This window comes from Martes martes (genome assembly GCF_963455335.1).
Source record: "Martes martes genome assembly, chromosome: 6".
Lineage (NCBI taxonomy): Eukaryota > Metazoa > Chordata > Mammalia > Carnivora > Mustelidae > Martes > Martes martes.
The window spans coordinates 69,043,615-69,065,377 of NC_137893.1; the positions used below are offsets into that span (position 1 = coordinate 69,043,615).

General features: G+C 37.5%; 1 protein-coding gene across 1 annotated transcript in view; it reads right to left on the reverse strand.

Annotated features, from left to right (window-relative positions):
• Positions 1-21,763, reverse strand: part of ENPP3 (ectonucleotide pyrophosphatase/phosphodiesterase 3) — a 73,119-nt gene that overhangs the window by 13,942 nt on the left and 37,414 nt on the right. The window contains exons 12-20 of the mRNA XM_080805496.1: positions 21,285-21,393; positions 20,171-20,299; positions 19,489-19,520; positions 16,658-16,785; positions 9,852-9,918; positions 7,939-8,026; positions 6,243-6,421; positions 4,804-4,855; positions 3,551-3,705 (exon numbers count right to left, since the gene is read on the reverse strand). Of these exons, the coding sequence (XP_080661622.1) occupies positions 3,551-3,705; positions 4,804-4,855; positions 6,243-6,421; positions 7,939-8,026; positions 9,852-9,918; positions 16,658-16,785; positions 19,489-19,520; positions 20,171-20,299; positions 21,285-21,393 (939 nt within the window). The remainder of the gene's footprint in view (positions 1-3,550; positions 3,706-4,803; positions 4,856-6,242; positions 6,422-7,938; positions 8,027-9,851; positions 9,919-16,657; positions 16,786-19,488; positions 19,521-20,170; positions 20,300-21,284; positions 21,394-21,763) is intronic.

Consider the following 21,763-nt stretch of genomic DNA (forward strand, 5'->3'; position numbering starts at 1 on the left):
GGAGGGGAGGTATGATGACGTCATTTCTGAGTCCTGGGCTCCTGAGCAAAGGCAGAGCGAACCATTCCCCCACCTCCACACATAGAAACAGCTTCAACCCTGCTAGCTCTTTAGAGTTCTTCAGAGTTTTTTAAAAGCCAAGGGATAGAAAGTCAGGAAAACAATAAATAGAACTCAGACACTCAGATAAAATCAGAACTCCTTAGCTCTCAAAATTCTTCAAGAGAAGCAGATGATGAGCATACACAGGAAAGAGAGATGCTTTCATTTCTAGTCTGGCGTGGGGTTAAAATAAAACTTGAACAGTGGATAAAATTATTTTTATTGGTTATAGACTCTCTTTACCTATAGGCTGAACATAAAAGCTAACGTTATTTGTTTTAAGGTAGAATTGTTACCATCTGGTCTTAGGGTAAAAATAATAATTACATACTTTTATTTTTTTTTTTTAAAGATTTTGTTTATTTATTTGACAGAGAGAGATCACAAGTAGGCAGAGAGAGGCAGAGAGAGAGGAAGGGAAGCAGGCTCCCTGCCGAGCAGAGAGCCCGATGCGGGGCTCGATCCCAGGACCCTGGGATCATGACCTGAGCCGAAGGCAGAGGCTTTAACCCACTGAGCCACCCAGGCGCCCCAATAATTACATACTTTTAAAATTATTTTTACGGTCATGGTTTTTTCCTATAGGGAAAAATATTTCTTATAGTTCCCCCCCAAAATGCTTACGCTACATAGTAATGTTCCTAGTTTTTTAAAGAATCATAAAACATGATTGAGCCATTATTTATAGTATTAGCACTGACAAGCTTTGGAAACAAAAAAAGGCTATTCAAAAATCCAATTATATGGGATTATATGTATACACATATAGATTATATGTATACACATATTTAATTCTATGTATACACATATAGAGTGAGAGAGAGGGAAACATTTTTCACGTGTGCTCGATTTTCAGAGAAACATTTTTCACGTGTGCTCGATTTTCTTCTCTGAGAAAGTGCTTTGATTTACATTAAATTTATATTATGTATTCTAAAACACAATCATAATTCTTGCTCTTAATTTCAATTTTTCACCCAGCAACAGGAAGAGCAGCTCACATAGTCCTACTTGATGGGCCCAGAAGCAAAACCCATATATATAGTCTAATCAACCCTAATAGTTTTGAAGCTGTTCTTGCAAGACCTTGATTTCAAATCACAGCTACTTCTCCAGAACTCTTTTGTGATAACAATAACAAGAACAAGAATTAGAAAACCCACCAAAACCACAGAAAAACAAAAGCTTCATAAAACTTAAAGGCACAAGCCAATTGGGCCCATGCTCCAAAAAGCGCTTATTTAAAGTCTGATTTTTCAAACACAGGGCTGATTTACAACATTTTTATGTGAATCTCAAAACATCCTTGTATGTAATTTTCTTGAACCACAACATACTAACAGAGTAATTTCTGAATTAGAAAGCAGAAAATTGCTAGAATTCCATCCTGTCTCATGGAAGGAGGAATGCACAAGTAGTTCTGTGGGATCAGTGAAAGGACAGGAACTTTTGGTAACAAAGAAGCTAGTTTTAAAACAATAACAAAAAAGAATTGTACTAAACTCCTGGTCTGAGCCCACTTAAAATCTCTCTGCCTCTGGTTTCCGCCAAAGCTCATATAAATTCAGGAATGCAAGACAGCAGAGGAAAGTATTAAAAACATAAACATTCCCCTTAACTCCACACAATCCCTGCTACCTGGACTTTTCAAAACAGAGAATTGAATAAAAACACTGGCCTTGGATCCACTGCCCTTCTCACAACCAAAAAACAAATAGGAATTATTTTAAGAATAAGTAAGTTCATACTGTTGTTCCACAGTATGTGGAGGAAAGTCACAAACTGAAGATTTCACATAATAGGAAAGCGATGTTGCCATTAACCAGACACATGAACTCAGGTAACTCTTGGTAAAATATTTGCCCACATTGGGAAACAACATCAGTGCTCTCCTACCAGGCACCACAATTAAACCATTGTCAGCAGTAGAGTTGGTGTTCAGAACACACAAAGCTTCAGTTAATAGTAGGAAAATATGCTTATTTTTCTCCAGAAATCTTGGATTGGAACAAGAATAGTAAATAAACCAGATACAACCAATCATTTCTTGGCCATAAAAAAAAGTGGAGGGTCTCTACCCTTAACAGGAAGAGTAATAGGTTGAAGTTTACTGAGTCTTTGGATCTAAGATATCAAGATTTTCTCAACAAGAACAGCTTCCTGGGGCGCCTGGGTACCTCAGTGGGTTAAGCCTCCGCATCAGGCTCTCCGCTCAGCAGGGAGCTTTCCTTCTCTCTGCCTGCCTCTCTGCCTACTTGTGATCTCTCTCTCCATCAAATAAATAAATAAAATCTTAAAAAAAAAAAAAGAACAGCTTCCTGATTATTTATTTACCCTTCTAGTTGAAAGTCCTGTTTTCTCCTTAAGTCTTTAAAAATAATGGTTTGGGATTAATTTAGCCAATGCATTCATTCAGGAAACATTTACTGGGCAGCTCTATTGCGCTGGGATACACGAAGTGGAACCATCCCTGCCCCGAAGGGGTGTTTTGACTGATTTTTGGCAGACTTTGATTTTTGCTTTCATTTCTGTTTCCCTGATTGTGAATGAGGTTCAGTTGCTTGGCGCAGTTTTTTCTTATGTACAATGCAAATACATTGTCTCATCCATAACTTTGTCTTTTTGTCACGTATTATATTAATATAGCCAAATTAGTCAATTTCCTCTGTATTTTTGTTGTTGCTGTTGTTGTTCTTGTGTCCTTCTCTATCCCAAGGCCATCAAGATATACAGAAAGGAAAATATGGATTTGCTGTTCACATTTAGATCTATAAACCCACCAACAATTTAATTTTGTATATGGTATGAAATAGAGATCTGACTATTTTCTTTCTTTTGGTAGCCCAATGTCCCAGGGTCACATATCAAAAGAGAGATTGCCAGACAGTGAAAAAGAAGAGAATTTCAACAGTTGGATTCTCAACCCCAGTCTAAAGAGATCTATGACAGAGCCCATCTATACCTGTAAGTCTAGCCTGACCTCTTAGAGTGCTGGATCTTTCAGGGATGGATTACATCTTCCTCGCACTAGGTTCCTTGTGCCCACCATAACACACAGCAGATAGAAAAGTATTTGTTAAACAATCAAATACATATAAAGCCCTTTATAATCTAGTTAGCCTCACATTCTAGGTGCACCTACCATGTACGTAGGATAGATGAAATAAATAGTGTGCCTCTATATTTCCTATTGCTTCTCTTGGAAAACTTTTCTACCTGCCTTACCAACTGGCCTGTGAACACCTTTTAATTTCTCCGGGCAAAACACAACGTGTTCACGTAGCACCTATAAATACCTTTAAGGAATGCCTGGAACCTTGTTTTACAAGACACAGAGCAGTTGAACACCCTTTGGGATCTCCACTGAAAATCAAAAGTCAATTCTTAGAATATTAGAGAACTACAAATCTTTTCCATCCTTCAGGGTTCAATGGACACAGGAACTCACTGGTTTCTGTACTGTATAGGAGCTCCAAATGGGCATCTTGAAAGCGTTTCCAAATCCACTGACATATTCCCTGTGATAGAGAAGACAGTGCTCCTTGTTCTTCTGCATAACCTTGGGCCTCCCAAATGGCAAATTTAGTTTCTCTGTCACTGTTACTAAAATGAAAAAAAAAAAAACAAAAACAAAAAAAACGTAAAATAAAAATGTTTGTAAAATTAGCAAATATTTCTATGCATAAAACTATCATCTGGTGGTTTATTATGTGCCAGTCACTCTGATAATTACTTTTCATACTTAATCTCTTAATTCTTATAATTCTGAGGCAAGTGTTATATTCCATTCTATATATTACAAAACTAGGGTTTAGAAAAGTAATCTGGCCAAGGAGCTAACAGCTCACAGGACATATTTGAAGAGATACAACCTCAAAACCAAAAGGACATACTTTGTAACAAAGATGACCTACCTTAATAATTATCATAGGAAAGATTACACAATTTTAAAGAACAGTATGTCCTAATGTACTTATTTATTTTTATTTGCCTATTATTTCTAAATACCCATCAATTATTGATAGTTTAAAAACCTACAAGGTATTCATACTATTTAGCAATACTCAACAGATTATAAAAAGATTATCAGCCAACCTAGATATTTACTGAACTCTTACTGTGTGCCAGGCACTATTCTAAGCGCACACATATATTAACTCACTTAATTGCCCCAAAAACTCTATAAAGAAGGTATCCCCATTTTATAAATGATGAAACAGGCCTAGTGAGTTTAACACAAGAATACTTAAACGATAACAGGTAATAATAATATTGCTGCGGCCAGGCATTATTCTAAATTATTTCCATGGAGTAATTTTTCAGTCTTTACAACTGCATGAGGTGGGTGCCATTATTATAGATGAGGAGACTGAGACCCAGAGAGGTTAAGTGATTTGGCGCAGTCACACAGACAAGAAACGGTAGAGGTGGGCCATTTGGGCTACTCACATCTAAGAAAAGGAACACGCACAACCATTTCAAGGAATTTGTTGTGTTCTTGGGAGCACTGTAACTACCCCAGGCTTGTGATTGTTATTTAGATCTAGTTTTGTGGGTTTTTTTTTTTCTTCCAGTATATTGGCAATATAATCTTTATGTTCAAAAGCCTCTATGAGTTTATCTTAAGGAATCCCGAAAAGGCAATATTGTGTTTTGTTAGGCTTAAACACCAAAGACTTGACATGTTTTCTATTGACTTACTTTCACCTTGAGAGAGATTTAGCATTTGATTCACATGTTCTAGATCAGTATCCTGCAAAACAATATGGGGAAGAGAGAAAGTTAAGTCAAAGTGATAAGACATGTTGTAAGGGGATCAGGATTATTTCTGCCGTAATACCCGAATGTTTTACTACTAAGCAAGGAAGCCAGACTAACTTAAGTTTAAATTCCAACTCTGCCACTTGCTCAGAGATGGAGATCCTACTACTGCTTGGGATACTTTGTGTGGGAGTTAACAAAGATACAATTGATAAGGAGGCAAAGTTGTGACCACAGCTAGAATCAACTACTAAATTAGAATGACAACATCTCTGGGCTTCTCAGGCTTTAATATGAGTACAACTCACTTGAGGGGCTTGTTAAAATGCAGATTCTGATTTGTAATCCTGTGCCCAGTGGGGCCTGAGTTGCTGGATCTCTAACCAGCTTTCAAGAGGCAGACGCTGTTCCTGTGACCACACTTGGAACAGCAAAGGGCATTCTTTACAAAGAAGAATTTGGAGGTTTGCAGTCAGGTAGATCAAATTTCTGTGACCTTGGACAGTTTACCTAGCTTCTCTAACTCTTCTTTGTTCCTAAAATGGAAATGAAAACACCCACATTTTAATGTTTAACATTATTATTATTTTAAATGGTGGTTCCATCCAGGTAAGCTGTAGGTAAGAAACCCACACCCCTACTCTGATCTGATCAAGCTGTGGACTTGATTTTTATCGGGAATCTTGGTTGGACTTTTGTCCTTTAAAGCCTCTTTTGGTCAGCATTTCTTTATATACTTATTGATCTATGTGGCGTAATGTTATTTTGAGGATTAGAGAAAGTCAAGTGTCTGCTCGCTCCTGTCCATAAGGAATAACTCCTACCCGAGGCAGCAGGTACTTATTTAACTCTACAACATTTTTAACCTGGCATCAAATGCACCTTGACATTGGTTTTAACTTGATCGACTCCTAATAACAGGCCTCCAATTCCATCCTGAAATTCCAGCCCCCATCCCTGTGCTCTGGTTCTCACAGGGAGGGTTGGTCCTTGGATTCTGAGCTCCTGTTCAGACTCCTTGCCTTCCGGGGTGGGAGGACTCCTAGCGCCGGAATCTCCCTAGCTATAAGAGGGTAAGTTTACAAAGGAAACCAAAGACAGCTTCAAGATTCTACTGCTTTGAACGGTTAAGGACATTTAGCCCACAAGGGAATTAATAATGTCCAAAGAGTGCTTTCCAGCTTACAAAGCATATTCACATACTGAATCTTACAGTGCATCTCTCATCTCCAGACAAGTTTCAGAGAAAGCACATACACTTACTTAGTAAATATCCGAACTAGAACACAAACCTGGTGGTCAGCTACCCCTATTATAACCCTGGTTACAGACCAACTTGCCCCTTCACATTCTTATGGACATGTGAAGTTATTACTTACGTTCTGTAGCTTGGGGCACGAACAGTCTAGAGTATCTGTGGGCAACGGAGTAGTAAAGCCACAAACAGAAGGCCTTGACACTTCCTCTGCATGGACTGGCTCATAAAAAGGTGCCTTCAGAAGATGGTTTAAACTACCATGGGTGCCATTGTTTGGTGCTGGTTGAATGTGTAGAAGATCTGTTTTTAAAAACAAATTCAAAGTAGTTTTAAATTAAAAGGCAACACCTGTCTAGCATTTGGAAGGAAACAAAACTTGCTTTAATAAATTCCGCTATAACGCGGTCTTGTATTGCATATGCCTTCAGGTTACTGTCCCTTCCCTCAGGGATTTCTTTTGGGGGGTGTGGCAAGGAGGGGGAGAGGGGTGGGGGAGGAGAGAAAATCCCAAGCAGACTCCCCATGGAGCACAGGGTTCAATGTGAGGCTCCATCCCACTACCCTGAGATCATGACCTGAGCCAAACCCGCTTAACCTACTGAACCACCCAGGCGCACAAGCTCCCTCACCCCATCCCCCTTCCATAGTTTCTATCACCTCCTCTTTCTAGACAATGGGAACATTTATTACAAAAGCTACACACACCTTCAGGAACTGTTTCTGCTCCTCCAGAGAAGAGTATCATTGTTTAAATGGTCACTTTGTTCCTTAAGCATATCCTGGTTTTCTAGCATAAAAAGCTATACTTTTATCAGGAACAATTTTGAAGAAGTTAATTTACAACCTTACTGATAGTATATTTACTTAGTTATATGAAACTTCTTTAAGGACAGATAGCTTTAAAAATTAAACTTATAAATTTTGTGTAATGTTTAGATCACTTTTTCTACTTTTTTCCCTACAACAACCCAATATACAGATATTTTACAAACATAGTCTTTTAAGTGGTTTTTGCTGAATGCCACCAAATAGAACTCTCTTAGAGCTGAAATCCTATCTGGTTCCTTCTAAGCCTCCTCACAAAGGGCCAGCATCCTTGACCACAAATTCAGCTTGGGATCCGAGAGTCAAAGTCGTTAAGGCTACAACACATTATTTTCAAATGGATACTCTTTGGTTTCTAAATCATATTCAATCACCACAGGCCTTTGGCCAGATTAGGGATGACAATTGTGAGTGTATTTAAGTCAGAATTCCTAAAGCTCAAGGTGAAATTACAACTTACCCATTGCCTTGCCAAGACAAATGATTTAGTAGTACAAAGCTCTGAAGTAAGCATGTAGGCAGAAAAGTAGGGGAGATCCCCTAAAACTCTAATTCTTTAAGGTTTTTTTTTTCTTTTTAAATACTAAGTGTAATCTGAAGCATCTGTCCAAGAAAGTACTTCCTATCATCCTTTTATGCTGTAAGTTTTTCTCTATAATTACAAGAAAACACTTGTGCTTTTAGGGGTTCTTTGCCTGCTTTGAGAAGTTAGAAATGTAATTTCATTTATCTAAGTTTTATGAAATTTTCAAATAGTAACTGACAGAAAAGCTTGTCTCCTGAGAGTTAATGTTTATCATTACCAAGAAACAGAAAGACTTGACTCTTATGCCTGAATAATTCTGAATGATGATTCATTCTCATCTTTTCTACTTTTTGTCTTCTTAGGGCAAAGCATCCATCTCTGGAATTCAATTTATTACCAATTACGAAACACATATTTTTAAAACTATATCCACATTTTGGTGTCAAATGTAAATAGATATACTCACCACACATTAGGTTATAGATTTCAATATTTTCAAATGGCTCAATTTCAGTCTTCTCTTTAAAACTTGGTCCATGTGCCAAGAAGATAGCCTAAGTGGCAACAGTCTATTGTTATTAGATGCCATCTAAACTCAAAAACATATGTTGGAAAAGACCCAATTTTCCCTCTATCCTAGCTCCCCAGTTGTGTCTGAGGCTATTGTAAGGATTTCTTGAAAATGATTTTTATTATCATTTGCACCTATGATTGGAATTCCAACCATCCCAGTCAAATATAATCTATATCATATTCACTTTTGCTAAATGGACCTGCTTCCACAGCCCCTCTTATGTCAACAGATGAGGAGAAACAAGCAACAACAGACAACCAGGGTCAGCACAGTTCTACCATATCTATGGTATAAATTAGAAATTCATCAAATAATACCAGATATTCTTTCCACAGTCCTTTCATGTCATTGTTCAAATATGTTAATAAGTGGCAAAAACTGTTGAAGTCTCTAAATGCTAATTTTTTTTTTACAACTTATACTAACCCACTGATTTCTCAAATATATCTCCCCTCTACTTTTAGGAAGAAGAAACCTAAATACTTTTATTTACATTTAATTAATTCATGTTAAATATATTATTAATAACACATCTAATACTTTCAGGCTGTAAATAACTAGAAGAAAAGTGTCAAACATAAATAATTATTTTTTGGTAACAGTGTCATATAACTTTTTTCCCAAGATAATTAGCAAAGAACAGGAGGCATAAGTGTTCCTTATAGTAATGGTTTAATTATCAAATATCAAATACCAGTAGTATTCTGCATCTCTCTGTCTCCAGAGACTTTTCAAATGTTTACAAGGATCTATAGCTCATCATGACAATGTTAAAAGGCAGTATATTCAGAAAGAGCCCCAAACATTTTCTTTAATTAGGAAGGGATGTGTGTATGTGTGTGTGTATGTGTGTGTGTGTGTGTGTGTGTGTGTTTGTGTGTTATTATTAATGGAAATAGATAAGACAGCCAGTTGTGAAAAGTCATAAAGCTTTACCTATGGGGGAATAACAGTTATACTTTATTCAAACAGTCTCTTCCCTGGGTTTCCAGGACACACTATGCTCCTCCTGGTTTTCTTCCTTCTTTATTCACTTTACTTCTAAGTGTCTTTGCTAGTGACTCTTTTTCTTTCAACTTCTTCAAGTAGAATTGCTTAGAGCTCAGTACTTGGTCTTCCCTTCTACCTATATTCACTCAGTTTCTGAAGACCGTCTCTAGTTGTGTATCTTTTAACTAATTTACACACCTAAAACTTAATTTTTTTAAATCTCTGAATAGACAGACTCTCTTTAGGTGCCCATAAAACTTCTCCACTTGAATGTCTAACAAATATTTTGAACTTAACACACCCAGTTGAACCCTCACTCCTTCCTCTCCAATCAGCCGCAGTTGAACATCCTTCTAATAGCCTATGACTCTCTCATCCCCAACATGTCAGGCACACAGCCACCTTCAGGCCTTTGCACTGGCTGTTTCCTCAGTCTGGGACACTTGTCCCCTGAATATTTGAAAGGTAAATTCTATCAGTTTCTTCAAGTCTCTGTACAAACATCATAATGAATCTCACCCTCTCCACCTTGTGTAAAATAGCACACCACTCCCATGGTTCCCTGAAACATCCCAATGCCTGCCAACTCTGCTTTACTTTCATTTCCCATGGCACCTACCCCTAACATACCAAATGATATACTACATTATTACACCAATAGTCTATGTTCCTCTGTTAAGATGAAAGCTTCATGAGGGCAGGGATCCTTAGCTGTTTTGTTCAAAGCTGTATTCAAGAGTCCTGAAGACTGCCTATCACAAAGTAGCTACTCAATAAATATTTGTTAAAAAAAAAAAAATGAAGCAGTAAGTTACCTCCATGCTCTTAAATTCGTTGTTATAACCATGATTGCCTCCTCCACAGGATGAATATGCTTTACTCCTTTAAAGAAATAATAATGTTACATTGCAATAAATACATGGATATGAAATCTTACTCTAACCTGAGCTTTAATGGATTTTTACGTAACTTCTGCTTTTATAGAAGTAAATTTTTCTGTCAACAGCATAAACATAGTTCTTTTCATGCTCAAATTCATAACCACAGAGGAACAAAGAGAATGGTAGGAGAGAAGGAAGGAGAATTCCAGAATCTATAAATAGAATTCAAAAGCCTTTGACACTTAGACAAGATAAAAACAAAGGCATAGATTTAAAAAACAAAAAAAATTCGAGATGTAACATTGTGTGTCAGCTACACCTCAATAAAAATTTAAAAATATAAAAAAATTGTCTTCTAGCTTACCTGTATCTTTACACATTAATTAATGTCTGTGTGATTAAGAACGTTTGACTAATATGCTGCTTCAAGCATTTCAGTACTTTAGAAATAAGTGTTTGAAACTGGGAAAAAATACTGATTCCTATTAAAGTATAAAGAATATGGAGGGGAAGTTAATTATAACACTTGGTAAGAAGAAGCTAGTATATTCTTATAAATTCAGTTTATTTTAAATTTGGGGGCCATTCTTCCATAGGCTGTTGCCCTATTACTTGAAGGACTTTTCAAATGTAATTAGTCTTCTGCCCACCTTCTCATACTTTAGTATTTGAACTGAGCAGTATTAGCAATTTTATACATAGTTGGTTTTATACATGAAAGCAAAATGGCAACAAATAAACCTAGATTTTTTTTTAAAGCAACAATGTCATAGGGGTTCAAATTAGGTCGCTAATGGAAAAAAAAAAAAAAAGCCTCCTCTTCACAACAGTTGGCCTTAAGAGATTTTTCTCATTTGCTTTCTCACTCCTACCTCCCACTCTTCAGGCAAATACATACACGCAGTGTTTTTGTTTGTTTTTATGTCGTAGGCAGGACTTAAGTGTCTTAAAAAATTAACTTTGAGAACAGTCATAAATGACTCCTACTCAACTTAAATAAAAATAAATCACAAATTAAAAAATAAATCACAACACTGAGCAGGCTACATTCATCTCTACCCAAGAGAGGAAAGAAAGGAGAGGGTAAGGACTAGCTGGAGTGCTGAAAAACAAGAGGAGTCCTATTCAAATTCAATTACCCAAGGTGCCAGTTCATTACTTTGGTTAATTCCAACAAAATATCTGACAGAAGGAAAGAGTTGTTTAAAAATATTTTTATCCTTACTGCAGTGATATTTGGTTCCATCAGATTATTGGAACTATATGGGGATAATTAAGTTTTAAATTCTGTGTGGGAGGCTAGAGGATTCATTAATAAAAGGGAAAAAGAGGTCTTTAAAACCAAGTCATTGGTAGAATTTTCTGAAGGTGATCCTTCCTTTATCTTTTATTTTCAGAAAAATATTTAGTATTTTCAACTTCTCACCGAACTCAATTAGGAAACTAGTCAATATAAAAGTCAATACTTACTCGGAAGTAAAAGGCAAAAAATAGTGTTTGAAAAACACAATTTTCTGTCTTTCTCATGTGAAAATTCTAGAAATTGGCTTGCTCTTCCAACTGGTCCTGTTTATGCTTTCCAACCATTAGACTGGAACTTACATATGGAAAAACAGAAGCCAGCATTGGGAAAAGATGAGTTGATTTTATCTATCCTGATTAAGCTCAACTTCCAAGTACCATATGAAATCTTCTGGAACAAATTCTCTTTTATCTTCTCCATGTCTAATTAGTAAAGCTGAAATCAAGGCCAGTTTCTCCACCACAGTTGAGTAATGACACAGGTAGGAGATGAGCAAGACCTCTTTCCTGACTCTCAGACAGCTGCCAAGTCCCATGCACCTGCGTAGTCCCTTTCACATTTTCCCCTGCTCTCCTCTTCTACCATGCTCAGCTAAATCCTTGTTACTTCTGGCCTGAACAAAGTTCCTAATTGGTCTAATTGGTTATCCTGACCGTGAATTTCAGAGTCTTCCCACATCACACACACACACACACACACACACACACACACACACACACACCTCTTAGCCATACTGACACTGAGCTCTCTGAAAAGCAAATGCTCATATCCACATATTCGCCTCTAGCCACCCTGTATCTACCAATGACCTGCTTCCTTAACTGTCAAAAGTCACAGATTTTAGTCATGACAGTTCCTTTAGGAAGAGACTCCATTCTCCCAGGGCGCTAGTGATGCAGAACTACTTGAAATTGCTGGAATCTAGTCCTTCAGCCTGTAAACCTGTTTCTATACTTCCTTGCCCCAGAGCGACTGCTGGCTTTAAAAGGGTGCCCCATTGCTCTGGGCAAAGCATTTTGAGAAAGAGGCACCTCTGTGAATACAGCCTGGCTTACCAAGCCGATGGTTGCCTTCTAGCAGAGTAAAGTGGTCCATTTCCTCCTGCAGACGGGAGGAAATAGCCTACTCCAGCATACTTTTTTTTTTTTATTTTTTATTTATTTTCAGCGTAACAGTATTCATTGTTTTTTCACCACACCCAGTGCTCCATGCAATCTGTGCCCTCCCTAATACCCACCACCTGGTTCCCCCACCCTCCCACCCCGCCCCTTCAAAACCCTCAGGTTGTTTTTCAGAGTCCATAGTCTCTCATGGTTCACCTCCCCTTCCAATTTCCCTCAACTCCCTTCTCCTCTCCATCTACCCTTGTCCTCTATATTATTTGTTATGCTCCACCAATAAGTGAAACCATATGATACTTGACTTTCTCTGTTTGACTTATTTCACTCAGCATAATCTCTTCCAGTCCTGTCCATGTTGCTACAAAAGTTGGGTATTCGTCCTTTCTGATGGAGGCATAATACTCCATAGTGTATATGGACCACATCTTCCTTATCCATTCATCCGTTGAAGGGCATCTTGGTTCTTTCCACAGTTTGGCGACCGTGGCCATTGCTGCTATAAACATTGGGGTACAGATGGCCCTTCTTTTCACTACATCTGTATCTTTGGGGTAAATACCCAGCAGTGCAATTGCAGGGTCATAGGGAAGATCTATTTTTAATTTCCTGAGGAATCTCCACACTGTTCTCCAAAGTGGCTGCACCAGTTTGCATTCCCACCAACAGTGTAAGAGGGTTCCCCTTTCTCCACATCCTCTCCAACACACGTTGTTTCCTGTCTTGCTAATTTTGGCCATTCTAACTGGTGTAAGGTGGTATCTCAATGTGGTTTTGATTTGAATCTCCCTGATGGCTAGTGATGATGAACATTTTTTCATGTGTCTGGTAGCCATTTGTATGTCTTCATTGGAGAAGTGTCTGTTCATATCTTCTGCCCATTTTTTAATATGATTATCTGTTTTGTGTGTGTTGAGTTTGAGGAGTTCTTTATAGATCCTGGATATCAACCTTTTATCTGTACTGTCATTTGCAAATATCTTCTCCCATTCCGTGGGTTGCCTCTTTGTTTTGATGACTGTTTCTTTTGCTGTGCAGAAGCTTTTTATCTTGATGAAGTCCCAGAAGTTCATCTTCAAATCTATCTATGAAAAACCCACAGCAAATATCATCCTCAATGGGAAAAAGCTTGCAGCCTTCCCATTGAGATCAGGAACACGACAAGGATGCCCACTCTCACCACTCTTGTTCAACATAGTATTAGAAGTCCTAGCAACAGCAATCAGACAACAAAGAGAAATAAAAGGTATCCAAATTGGCAAGGAAGAAGTCAAACTCTCTCTCTTCGCAGATGACATGATTCTTTATATGGAAAACCCGAAAGACTCCACCTCCAAACTACTAGAACTCATACAGCAATTCAGTAATGTAGCAGGATACAAAGTCAATGTCCAGAAATCAGTGGCTTTCTTATACACTAACAATGAAAATACAGAAAGGCAAATTAGAGAATCGATTCCATTTACTATAGCACCAAAAACCATAAGATACCTCGGAATAAACCTAACCAAAGAGGTTAAAGATCTGTACTCGAGGAACTACAGAACACTCCTAAAAGAAATTGAAGAAGACACAAAAAGATGGAAGACCATTCCATGCTCTTGGATGGGAAGAATAAACATCGTTAAAATGTCTATACTGCCCAGAGCAATCTATACTTTTAATGCCATTCCAATCAAAATTCCACCAGTGTTTTTCAAAGAGCTGGAGCAAATAATACTAAAATTTGTATGGAATCAGAAGAGACCCCGAATTGCTAAGGAAATGTTGAAAAACAAAAATAAAACTGGTGGCATCACGTTACCTGATTTCAAGCTTTACTACAAAGCTGTGATCACCAAGACAGCATGGTACTGGCATAAAAACAGACACATGGACCAGTGGAACAGAGTAGAGAGCCCAGATATGGACCCTCAACTCTATGGTCAAATAATCTTTGACAAAACAGGAAAAAATATCCAGTGGAAAAAAGACAGTCTCTTCAATAAATGGTGCTGGGAAAACTGGACAGCTATATGTAGAAGAATGAAACTTGACCATTCTCTTACACCGTACACAAAGATAAACTCGAAATGGATAAAAGACCTCAACGTGAGACAGGAATCCATCAGAATCCTCGAGGAGAACATAGGGAGTAACCTCTTTGATATCAGCCACAGCAACTTCTTTCAAGATATGTCTCCAGCATACTTTAATGTAGAGACCAGGCAGCCTGACACTCATGCGTTAAGGGTTGGAGGTAGAGCGAACCCAGAGCTTGATCAGACAAGACTCCCTGGTTACTCGGGTTTGGGCTGTCGTCAACATTTCCCTTTGATATACATGAGTTTACTTTACTATCAAGAGACTAATAAAACCAGGCTAATTTGGTGTTACAGATGATGAAGATGAAGCCCTGAGACATTAATTTGTTTATGTTCTCACAGTCTATGTGTGGAGGTGGGTCTTGAATCCTCAGCCTTGAACATCTCGCTGCTAGCGGTCACATTTAAAGAGCTCATAATTTGAGACTAGATATTAATGTGTAGTATGCAGAGGTATTCTGGTGGCTGGACTCTCCTTCCATAACCCATCGGTCATGTTATAGGATGCATGGGCACTTCTGCATTTGTAACTAGTGACCTCTTTATTTCTTCCATCTCATACTCTCAACAGTAAATATTTGGAGCCACTTGCCCAATTTGGATATATATTTGCTCACGTGATACATGCCTACATTACTAAAAGCTTTATATACTTAATATTAGTAAAGCTTACTCTTTTTAGTTCTTCTGGAGAACGCTATGGTGAGCCGTGCAATAAAGCCACTCATCCTCGCAAAGGACTGTGAAACCCCAATCCCAAGGAGAGAGGCCACCGCCATCTAGTGGTCAGATGCAAGCACGCACACTCTCTGGCCTAACTGTGTACTGCTTGGGTTTCCGTTATCTCATAGAACAGGTTTTGCCAAAACCCTAGTTCCTCATCCTGTACCCACTCATATTAGAGCCCAACTGCCTTATCTTTCTCTTGTTTCCCCTTTGTTAAACATGTCTTTCAGAGTCAGTATACCCACTGTCTTCTGTATCCTCCAGCATTACATTGCACACAAATAAGGCCAGAAAACAATATGGTCCTGATTCCATTTAAACCCACGTATGCACATGGAAAAACCACCACTACCACAACAACACTGGAATGAAATAAAGAAATAGGAAACATTAGTTGAACTACCAGAAAGTGTGTATGTATTTGTTTTCTGGCTTATTATCAGTCTTCATCATTGGACAAGAATCCTGTCTGTTATCCTTCAAATGCCTGAAACAAGGCCCAGCACACACAACAACAAACATCAGTGATTTTGTGAAACCAATGAATGGATTGGTTATCTTGGGATGAGGGGATTCAGAATGGTTTTTATTTTCTCTAAACACAATTATAATTTACAAATGCCCAACATGCATGGTAACTAGGAAAAAGAAATAAATGTTAACCAATGGGTTAGCTTGGCCTCAGAGCCATAAAGGTGCTCCTTCATAAAAACCACAAAGATGACAGACAATGATTTCAAGGAGCCACCCAATCAATAACTTACTACCAACCTTCAGGACAACTGATACCATCTTTACATCCTGTCTACCACCTGAAAATGACCTGAGTGGGGGTTAGGAATGTGCTGGTACTGACAGGTTCTGGAATGGTCTACAGTGTCAGTCTTCTTCCTCTTGCTCGTCTGTCTTGTGAGGATTGGGATGCTAAGATTGGCCCCCTAAGAACAGGCATTTCAAATGCAGAAGTTCTAGGTGGCATGTAAAAAGTCAAGGAAATATCAGTACTCAGGAAAAAAATCACAGGATCATAATAGCAGGGTAAAATTAAGGTAAAGGAATGAAATCCTGCCATTTGCAACAACGTGGATGGAACTAGAGGGTATTATGCTGAACGAAATAAGTCAACCAGAGAAAGACAATTATCATATGATCTCTCTGATATGAAGAACTTGAGAGGCAGGGTGGGGGGTCGTGGGGGTTCGTGGGGGGGAAAACGAAGCAAGGTGGGTTGGGAAGGAGACAAACTGTAAGAGACTCTTAATGTCACAAAACAAACTGAGGGTTGCCGGGGGGGATGGGGGTAGGGAGAGGGTAGTGGGGTTATGGACATTGGGGAGGGTATGTGCTATGGTGAGTGCTGTGAATTTTGTAAGCCTGACGATTCACAGACCTGTACCCTGGTGCAAAAAGTACATCATATGTTAATATAAATAATAAAAAAATTAAGGTAATCTATATTGAAAGACGGTTGTTAAAAGTATTACAAGACAAGTGAATAGATGCACAAACCTCACAGCCAGCCACTGCCGATCCACCAAAAGATGAACCTTGTCAATTCTAATATTTTTGGCAAAGTGGAGTCGTTTTGGCAAATCAGGAGTCAAATAGGGTTTGAAATGCTGATCAGGATTCCGGCACTAAAAAATAGGTAAATTCTTTCTTCATGTAAGTTATAAAATATGCAAGCTAATTCAACAATAACATCTTCTAAGACAACTAAGTATTTTTTAAAATTAAGAGGATTTGAATTTGGCTTATAAAATAAGGACATGAAACCTCGTATCATTGTGGTCACATTCCCCAATTATGTTGTTTTTATTGTTGCAAGTTGTTGATTTAAATTATGAGTTGGTGTTTGATGTTCTAAGTTTTTCACCATAAACTTCCCCTCCTTTTTTGACAGACACTAGCTATGTCGAGATTTCGAGTGGCAATTACAACTTTTGAATTTAAATTATATATGAAGACTATATAACACAGTAAATATCACTAAAATTTTAAGACGAAGTTTAATTGCTCCAAAATCCTTTTACAATGGATTCAATTTACCCTTGAAATAACCTACATTTTCTTACTTCTCAAATAAAGTCAAAAGTTTCTGATACCTGGCACAGGTTCTTTATTTTTAAAACTCATGGATCTCTTACAAACTAGAGGGAAATGTTTCTTTAATAATTAAATAATTAATAATTACTGCAGTAACTTGGTGGCATATTTTAAAACTGTATAAAAATGCAACTCGGGGCGCCTGGGTGGCTCAGTGGGTTAAAGCCTCTGCCTTTGGCTCTGGTCATGATCCCAGGGTCCTGGGATTGAGCCCTGCATGGGGCTCTCTGCTCAGCAGGGAGCCTGCTTCCTCCTCTTTCTCTCTGCCTGCCTCTCTGCCTACTTGCGATTCTGTCAAATAAATAAATAAATAAAATCTTAAAAAAAAAACTGTATAAAAATGCAACTCATAGACATCAAAAAAAAAAGTGAGGAGACGAGAACTAGAACTCATGACCTTTTCTCCCTCATGACCTTTTTGAGAAACAAGAGAAAAAAATACAGGTAAGAATTGGGGAAATTAAATTTTTTCCACTTCCTCATTCTTATTTAAGTCTCAATCATCTCACAAATACTTTAGGTCTGTACTCATTACTATTTTGTGCTCAATTTATAGAAGAAAAAGAGACACCATAAAATTGAACAAAAAAAATTAAAAAGGAAAATGGACAATAGAGCAAGAGAGTTATAGGATGAAAAGGGGAAGAGAAATTATTTATTGCACACATATTTTGGCCATTTTTTTTCTTGCCTATTTTAGTATCTTTACCAGGCCTCTTCTGTTTTGTTTTTGGTTTTTTTTTTTAAGATTTTATTTATTTATTTGAGAGAGAGAAAGAGAGCATGAGCAGGGGTCAGGGAGAGGGAGAAGCAGGATCCCCGCTGAGCAGGGAGCCTAATTCAGGACTCTATCCCAGGACCGGAAGACCGTGATCTGAGCGGAAGGCAGAAGCTTAACTGACTGAGCCACCCAGGCGCCCCCATTGTTAGTTACTTCCTTCAAAAGCCAATATTTTTGTAACATTCACGCAAGTACTCAATGGCAGCTCTTGGGTATTGCAGCTTCCTCAAAGATACACAGGACTAGACTGTGCCCTTGAGGACCACAGGTCACGTGGCAGTCACACTCTCCTAGCTGGTGTGTAGCTAGAGTAAATCCCAAGGAAATGAGAGGCATGTTGCCAACTTCTGAAGGAAGAATGGAGTTATACTTTGCATTTGAGGATTTAGGCTGAAGACTGTAAAGTTGGGAAAACTTGGGTCATTTTATCTAAGAACAAAGTTAATGTTGTTTTCTGTCATGCAGCCACAACATTGTTGAGCTAAAGAGCCACCCGTTCATGTTTGGTTGTGTTTGTCTAATAAAAGCTCAATACAGGACCTGGGATCAGCATTACCAGGAAATATATTGCACTGCCAATGCAGTATTTCCTGGGAATAATGGACGACTTCATGAAATGGTGGTCCATTCCTTCAGGGTTCTGTGGCTCCAGGCCCAGCCTATTTTTACAGTGCCAGGTAATGGGTTTCCAAAGCCTGTGGTAAATTCCCTGCACCATCAAAACTGTTAGAGATTTGCCCCTCCTCACCAACACGGCTTCAGCTATAGGGCTGGTGAGGTGATGAGGAAAGAGCAGCAATACGTGGTTTTAGAGAGTCCACATGCTGAAAATTCCCACGTGCCCCTCCAATCAGCGTGGACACACAGCCTCTCCGCCTTTCACCAGCGTGGGGCGAGACTGCCTACCCTGCGTACTCAAGATCAGCGTATCAGAAGGTGTAAGAGAAAAAAGGAGTGATTAAGACTAAAGAATTGCTGCTCTAGTGGTCATTTCAAAAATTTTTTTTTAGATTTTGTTCATTTATTGGACAGAGAGAGAGAGATAGAGCACAAGCACACCCTACTTAGAGGGTGAAGGGATGATTTTTCTGACTCATATGAAAAGAACGGTAAGAGTTCATGATTCACTATTTTCCGATATTAAGTCAATTAAAACATGTGACAGGCGGTACAGCCTGAGGCTCCCTGGCATGGCTCTTTTGCAGGGGACATCAGCCCACTCAGTGAAAACCAGGAGCCCCCCAGACTAATCTCCTGGAGGGGTGACAACTGCAAATGGAAACACCTAAGATAAAAGCAACCAATATGCACGTAAAATAATGTCAACGGAGGGCTTCATAAATAAATGACAAGTGGCTTGGGCTCAGAAATAAAGAATATAGATTTCTTCCAACCCAGATTTTAAGGACATTCTATTACCTTACATATGTGTATTAGGACACTGTATACTTACACTGAGGTTCCTAACAATTTCTTCAGAATTAACTGTTTCAAAAGAAAAAAAAAAAGAATCACATAACAAATGTGAACAACTCAGATGAATTTGACATATACATTTATTAATGACTATGATCTGGTAAGATTGAGTAAAAAACTATTTTAAGCAAAGAATTATTTTAGAATTTAATAATATATTTTAACCTACAAATAGTATACATTTTAAACTAACAATCTAGTAAAATATAATAAATCATATTAATATTACTATTTTAATTTAATTAATTGATGTTTTAATTAATTTAAGTAGGACCATTAATGTAAGTAGACTGTATTTCATTATATATTATTATTATAAATATTTACTTATATGGCTATAAGTAGAACATATTTTAACCTAACAATTAAGTAGAATATACTAATATTTTTATTATTATTAACATTTTGTTTTCATTAATGCTTTATTAATATTAACACAATTAAGTAGAATATGTTTTAATTTGAGAATATTAAATATTATTATAGACTTTACAGGCTGACTATATTCAAACAAGAAAGGGGATTTCTCCTTTGCTTCTGTATGGTCTTCCCAAGAAGTCAAAAGAGGCGCCTGGCAATCTCTACATCCTCAGAATCATAAGGTATGGTCATTCACTTTTGATTTTACCTTTTTTTTCACATGGCATCTTCATACTTACAACTGTAAAAGTCATGAGGTATATTACGAGCCCTGATACGAGGGGCAGGCCCTTCATACATGTAGAAGTTTATTCGAGGAAAATAATTAGTCATATATTCCATTTTGTCACAGTAAGTCTGATCCATTCCTGAATTTTAAAAAAAGTATGTATATCACTGAGTATAGATAGATAGATAGATAGTAACAGATGGTAACAATCTGTTGTCTTTGACCATTTCAAATCAGAGATATTCTACGTTACAGATCTCAAACCAAGTTTCACTGAGCACCTACACAACTGACCCTATGATTTCATTCTAAATGGCAGACCTTGAAAACCCTGGCAGTGGAGGAGAAGGGTCACGTTTATAAGAGGAGAATAAACAAGAATTATGAACAGATCATTTGTTCAACATAAATCAGCTAACTTCAAAGAAGAAAATCCTCTGGAGAAATTTAGTTATATTTTAAGTACATTATTTAAATTTATATAAGCAGTATGTACTTTAAATTTATTTTGTTTTTTGAATTTCTTTTAACAAAATGGACATTAAAATGGTTCACTTTCATTTTAAAACAGTAGGACAATGTGTTAAGAAAACATTTTAGAAATTTTTTAAATAAATTACTCTGTTTCTCGTTACCTTGATGTCATAAAATATGAACAAAAGTTCTGTACACATAAAATCCTTTTCCTCCTCTCCTCCATGGCTCATTTCTTTGCAGCCTTTGGAGCTAAGCTTGACTAACCTAAGGAAAATCACCCCATTTCTGCTTTATGTACCTCCAAATACACCTTATCTAGTAAAGTATTTGACATTGAATAGGCACTCAAAAAATATTTGATTGAACAATAACCCAGCCATATCCCTTACTTTTTACAGAAAAGTAAGTATACGGATGGATTTTCAGAATGAATGTTAGAATAAACTAGAAATTTTAGTTTTAGTCCTCTATTCCTCACAGCCTACCACAAAATTTGTTCCTCACTCATTCAAGACGTTTTAAGTCTGGAAGTAAACTCTAAAATATCACTATCCTTTTCGCATGTTCCTTGAAATGATTAAGACATAATCAATGATAAAATATGATTTAAAAAGGAAAGTATAAAAGAAAAAGAAAAGAAAGTGTACCATGGTCGGCCAAAAGGATTATATTGACACAGTTGTGTAAGTTCCGCTGTTTTAAGCCTTCCATCAACATACCAAAAGCTTTATCTACCAACTCTAAGGCTTGAATTACCTGAGGGGGGAAAAATTAGAGTTAAGATTTTCTTCATGAATTAAACATTAATTAATGAAATCACTATCTAAGGGAATAAAAATTGAATAAATGTCCTTCTCTGAAATTTCTGGATTTTGAAGTAGGACATCAGAGCCTAGCATCCATGCTACCACATGGATTCCCTAAATTTCTATAAGCAAATTAAAAAAAAAAATTAAACCATGTTTCAACAAAGGAAAATAGACTATTGGCCAATAAGTATCTAAGAGAAATGTTCAACCTCCACAACATTACTCAGCTGCAAAGGCTTTCATGATCATGCCCAGTGTTGGGGAGCAGTTGTCCATGGACACCTCTGTAGAAGTCTTCATGGGTGCTTGGGGAATCA